This window comes from Cicer arietinum, chromosome 8 (genome assembly GCF_000331145.2).
Source record: "Cicer arietinum cultivar CDC Frontier isolate Library 1 chromosome 8, Cicar.CDCFrontier_v2.0, whole genome shotgun sequence".
Taxonomy (NCBI): Eukaryota; Viridiplantae; Streptophyta; class Magnoliopsida; order Fabales; family Fabaceae; genus Cicer; species Cicer arietinum.
The window spans coordinates 2364688-2370333 of NC_021167.2; the positions used below are offsets into that span (position 1 = coordinate 2364688).

The 5646-nt window shown below is 30.7% G+C and overlaps 1 protein-coding gene across 2 annotated transcripts; it reads right to left on the reverse strand.

Moving 5' to 3' along the window:
- Positions 1–1950: 1950 nt before the first annotated feature.
- On the reverse strand, positions 1951–4189 carry LOC101500605 (bifunctional adenosine 5'-phosphosulfate phosphorylase/adenylylsulfatase HINT4). Of its 2 annotated transcripts, none has more exons than XM_004511624.3 (6): positions 4031–4189; positions 3902–3948; positions 3614–3690; positions 3464–3530; positions 2333–2410; positions 1951–2241 (listed from the first exon to the last, which is right to left on the reverse strand). In XM_004511624.3, exons 1-6 carry the CDS (start codon positions 4115–4117, stop codon positions 2136–2138), a joined length of 462 nt encoding a protein of 153 aa, XP_004511681.1. In that variant the 5' UTR covers positions 4118–4189; the 3' UTR covers positions 1951–2135. The 2 variants fall into 2 exon arrangements, with proteins under 2 accessions (XP_004511681.1, XP_004511680.1); XM_004511623.4 differs by having other exon boundaries at positions 1951–2244.
- Between the last annotated feature and the right edge of the window lie 1457 nt (positions 4190–5646).

Genomic DNA, 5646 nt, shown 5'->3' on the forward strand with positions numbered 1-5646 from the left:
AAACATATGAAATATTAAAAAAAATATATTAAATTTGTAGTATTCTAACTTTGTGCTGTCAGTAAAAAAAACATTCCAAAAAAATTATAATTTTGCAAGGTTTGTCGTGAATTTGAATGTTTTTAATTTTCTTTCATTTATTTAATCCGTTAACTTTAGCTGGTTTTGGTTCATTTTTTAAGAATAAAAATGGAATTTTGTTTAAAAAGTGGATTAATGTGTGGCTATGGCATATTACAAGCTTAACTCCATTAAATAATTATATTAACAAAGAGTGAAGAAAAAACAATTGAAAAAGACAAAAATTGAACAATTCCTTAAGAAACGTGCGTCAGAAAAAATTTCTTCTTCATCATGCAAATAACACAGGCAACAGTGCAAAACTGTTTTGCTGATGACACTACCTTACAATTTGGCATCTTCTTCGTTTATCATTGATCTTAACCTAATTTTTGAGTATAAATAGGAATATAAAATCAGGGTAAATGGAGAGATTTTTTTAATATAAGGAACCAAAACAATAAACAGAAAAAAAGAATACAGAGCTAGAGCAAACTTAAGTAAAGTAAATCACCACCTCTATCATCCTTTGTCAATCCATCAAACCAGTTTTTGATGAATCCCTAATAATTTAGAAACAATCCCAACAGTTATACCCATAACCGCCGCAAGCACCAACGGAGAGGTTCAAATCAACCACCGTGTGCACTGTAGCCGCAGCCTGCACAGGGGCCTACTAAGGGCTGTTTTTAGCCATCCTAACAAAAGATAACAAATTAAATATTTGTGTAGCTAAGATATCTATTTTGTGTCGAATTAAAACATATATTTTGGATTACCGTTATTGTTGTTAGTTTAAACCAAACAAGTAGGAGAAAATGGTAGTTCGCTTAAAATAGAAAAATGAAAGAGAATAGATTATTCCAAGGCAATCTCCTCCTCCCCGACGGTTGAAAAAACTAGTGCTTGATATGATGACATATAATCTCAAACACATGGGAAATTAAGGGTGAAAATAACCTAGACCATGTCTATTTGGACGATGAAAAATTACTATTATCATTATATATTAGATTTTGAACTTTATGCTAAATGATAAATTTTATAATTTTTTAATAATTTAATCATATTAGTCTATAGTAATTTTTGACATATTTAAAAATATTATTATAAAATAAAATTGAAATATGATATCATATAAAGTTAAATTCTTTAAAATACAATATTAAATCTAAAAAATAGAACTAATTTCATTGCCATGCTTATTCATAGTCTATTCACGTATGTTTCTTATTATTTATTTAAAGATGTTTTGAAATAAGCTTTTAAGTAGATGTGGACTGACAGACCTTATCAAATTTTCGTAAAAGCCAAAATCAAACCTAAAAAAAAGTCTAACATGCCATATGTCGAGCTTAAGCCTTAAATTTATTGACAAGTCAGACTCATGTCATGCAATACCTAGTTTGACTCAGCCTATTCCCTCTCCTATCCCCACTTCTCCACTCCATTGGAGGCTTGGAGCCACTATTCTCATTGCCTATATAATGGAAGCTCCCCCACCTATTAGAGAGAGACAACTAAAGAGAAAACAGAGTTGTTCATCGTATTTCTTTAGTGGCTATTGTTACTTTTAGCTTCATCCCGATGTCTGATAAAAAAACACTAAGCCTGTGATTTTGAATAACACATTCCAAAACAACTCAAGTCTAGGTAACTGGAAAAGAATAAAAAAAACTGCTGGTAAGTACATGACCAAGATGTGACTACTTTTCTCAAGTCTGTCCAATTTCTCTTAAGAAGGTCGAAGAAAGTTGTCAATGCTAGTGATTGCATAGTGTGTTAATCATCACCACCTGGAGTTCCAATTGGTACGGTTATGCTGAATATACGTCACAGGGCCTTTTATTATAATATATATCAGTTACCATTATTATTAGTTGTCCTCTATTAGAAGGTCAAGTAAGATATCATATATCATGGATCATGATCTATACAGACTCAAGGCGATAAATGTAACTATTGTTCACTAGAAAACTAAACAGAAGTTGGTTTTAATAGGAACTGGTATAATAAGCATCTTTCTGGAAATAAGAAATGTCAGATATAACTTTAAACAGTATATTCATGTTAATTTATACTTTTGAATGAACTGCAGGCAAAGGCTTTATCTTTTCCAAAAACTTCTCTGCTTCAATGAAACCAAGTGGTCCGAAAGACAAGTATTTTATGCATCTCCATCTGCTTAAACTCATGAAATAACATTTTTAATTATTCACACAGCATACATCAAAAGCCTAAGCATGCATACAGTACCCAGAAATATTAATACCTGGGTGTATATGGTAGGGCGAAACAATGGAGGTGTAGGTGGTTAACAGAATTCAATGGAGGTTGATGAAAGCCAAATCTGTAAGAAATGCGATAGAAAAAAAAAATAACAAGGTCATGTTTTGTTTAAAGTACAATAATTAACTTCAGGTCAAAGCACTAACAACCTCCTGTTTTCAATGCAGTAGTTCCAGTGTTCAATTGTTGTTATTGTTTCTCTGGACATGGTATTAAGTCCTTGTTCAGGGCAAGCAATTTAGTTAGCTTTTCTAACCTGGGTTTCACTTTATATTCAAAGTTCAAAATCTGATTTTAAAAAAATCAAAGTGTGACTGAACCATAAAGGCAAGTCAAATTACTAAAATGCGCGTTAGGTCTCCAATGTATCTCTATATGGCCCTTTATTTTTTAAGCCAGCTGTTCTCCATGGTTACCTGTTTGGGAGTTTAGAAGGGAAGTGAGGGGAAGGCTTAGAGAAAAAGGAAGGAGGAAAGGGAAAGTGAAAGAAGGATAGTCCCCCTCGGTGCATGGGGAGTTCAGTTTTCTTTACAATACAAGAAACCCCTAATATGGGAGAACTCAAAAAATGTGTTGAAGGAGGATTTTGGGGGACTTGGACAAATTCTTCAAATCCTTCTCATCTCTTAACCATAATCTCATCAAAACACTTTCTCAAAGAGTGTACAAGATTTATCTCCCTTTCTCTCTCCTCCCCTCCCTCCAAAGCCCTCCCCTTCCCACCCCCTCTAAACTCCCAAACAGAGCCTTAATGTTCAACAAACATAAAGAAATTAACCTTCAAATGTTTATGCATCAGCAAAAAGTTGTTAAATATATATCTACACCTTCTGATACTTCAAGCCCAAGGACACAGACAAAATTTCATTGAAGCATACAAATGCGCAACCCAAGTAGAAAACATTTCTGCTTCATACAAAGAAGCTACTGAATATATCCAAGTTACACAACTTTAACACAAAACAACACGAGAGCAATTTGAACTATGCTAGTGGAAATCAGAATTCAAACAAGTTATAGTCAGGGGCAGCAATTGCTGTTGAAATTAGAATTCATGATCAATGTAATAATAATAATAATAAGCAATTGCAATTGTAGACAATCCAAATAATACCTGTATTGCTTTGACTGAGGTGCATCTCTGACTAACAACATTCTCCCAACCTCTAACATGTGATTCACTGTATAAAGAAGGCAATCATGAAATTGGAGCAGTCAGATTTGAAAATCTACACAAAAATTAAATGGCTATCAGTTAACTTACCCAAAGAATGGTCTTCAGTTTTTCTCTGAAGATCATTAACAGTAGGAATATGCTCCACAGGAACCACTAAGTAATGCCTAAATGTTCAAATTGATCACATCAATAAAAGTCAATCATGAAAATAAGGCTATAAACTTCAGAAGTCTCGAGCATAAAAAAAATATTAGGGGAGATCAATGAAATTTTAAACACCACTAATGAAAATTGAAAATTGAGAATCGATAAATACATTGAATTAGCAAATGTTAATTCAAGATTATGAATTAGGAAATGATGAATTGCAAATACCTGAAAGCAGATGGATTAATGTCGCGAAAAGCAACAACCCTATCATCCTGCAATTTCGGAATCCGAAAGCGAAATTGGAAACAGAAATAATGAAAGCGAAAATAACTAGAGAGATAGAGAGAGACGGACAGAGTGGAGAATGGAATGGGAGGTTGATTTCGTCGCTGCTATTTCACAGAAAACACACGAAGCTGTAGCTCCAATGGCTCCCGCCATTATTTTGCCCTTTGCCCGAACTTCCGATGCATCTTCATTTACTTCCTTCGTTGTTATGGAATTTTTCTTTTTTCAATTTAATTGAATTAAATATTTATTTGAGAAAAAAAATATATCTAAGTAATTGATGTAATCTAGTTTTACGTTAAACTTCAATACTGAATAGTTATTTTTAAAAAGAAGTTATTATTAAGTAAATATATAAAACATGATGAATTTCTATCGAACTACATTGTATGTATCAAAAAATTTGTACATTTTCAATTGAATTAACTAGTTATAGATATAGTTATCAAAAATAAAAAACTAACAATAAATAAATATTGTAGTAATAGAAGGATAAATTAATTTTAAGGGTGTATTGCATTAGGATTTTTAAAGAATTTAAAATATTGTTTGTTGATAAAACAATTTTGTAGGAGTACTATCCAATCAAAATTTCTAAAGATTATATATAATCCTAAAAGATAAATATTAAAAATATAAATTATTAACAAATTTTACAGCACTAGTAATTTTTTGTCATTTAATCAACAAAATCTTAAATTTTTTGTAACAAAATAGTAATTTTAACCATAGCACTTTCTCCATATGTCATGCATATTATTCGTGACTAAGGCTTGAAAATTAAAATGAGTCAAATTGAATATAATCTAATTCAACTAAATAAAAGTTGCTTAAGTTTTTTTAGCTCCATTACTTTTAATAGTCAATGTCATGTTAGTATTATAAGTAGTGTGTTAGGAAGTGAAAATCGAATCCTCAAAGCAAAAACCACATAACTTGTATTACTTTCACTTTAAGCTCATATCTCAATAAAAACACATATCTTTTTAAGTCTACAAAATATTTTATTTTTTCAATGTCTTCATGAAAAATACATTTTTCATTTCCAAATAATATAAGAAGTTAAAATTTAAATCCCTAAATAAATAAATAAAATATGTTCAGAATAAACAAAATCAAAATAATAACAGAAACTAATATACTAAGAAATAAAAAATATATAAACTTCAAAATAACTTCAAGCAGTAAAGATTAAAAAATCTAGACAAAAAATAGTAAACTAGATTCCAAATAAAATTACTCACTTAAAAAAATGTATGTTTCACATATTTATGTAGATACACACATCAAAGGCAAAGTTTTATCTTTTTTTTATACTAATAAGATATAAGTTTTATGCTGCAAAATAAAAATTACATACTCTTCTAACCTTAAACTTTCGACCAATCATATAATAGAATATTAATTATAATTTATTTATATCCGTTGCAACAAACATAAACATCGAATCCAATTTTTTTTTGTATGGAATATACACATCTATCGTCATGGATTATACCTTTCATCCCGCTTGCTTTTAAGAAGAAGCGGTTCCTATACGACGCAAAATGTTTAGATGACGTTTTGTTTCAATCCTTATGGGTAAGGCAACTGTCTATCTAATCAGTTACCACATCATAGTATGAGATGTTGCAGAGCTACAAGGAAAAGAAAGTAAACAGATACAACAATGTCTCGGCATT

What these genes read in the sequence shown, in the direction of transcription:
- LOC101500605 (XM_004511623.4), bottom strand. Translation starts at nt 4,117, where the DNA reads ATGGCGGGAGCCATTGGAGCTACAGCTTCGTGTGTTTTCTGTGAAATA. An exon ending in AACTGAAGACCATTCTTTGG is followed by an intron (nt 3,531 to 3,613) that starts GTAAGTTAACTG and finishes TTCTTTATACAG; the next exon opens with TGAATCACATGTTAGAGGTT. An exon ending in GCCCTACCATATACACCCAG is followed by an intron (nt 2,245 to 2,332) that starts GTATTAATATTT and finishes CATGAGTTTAAG; the next exon opens with CAGATGGAGATGCATAAAAT.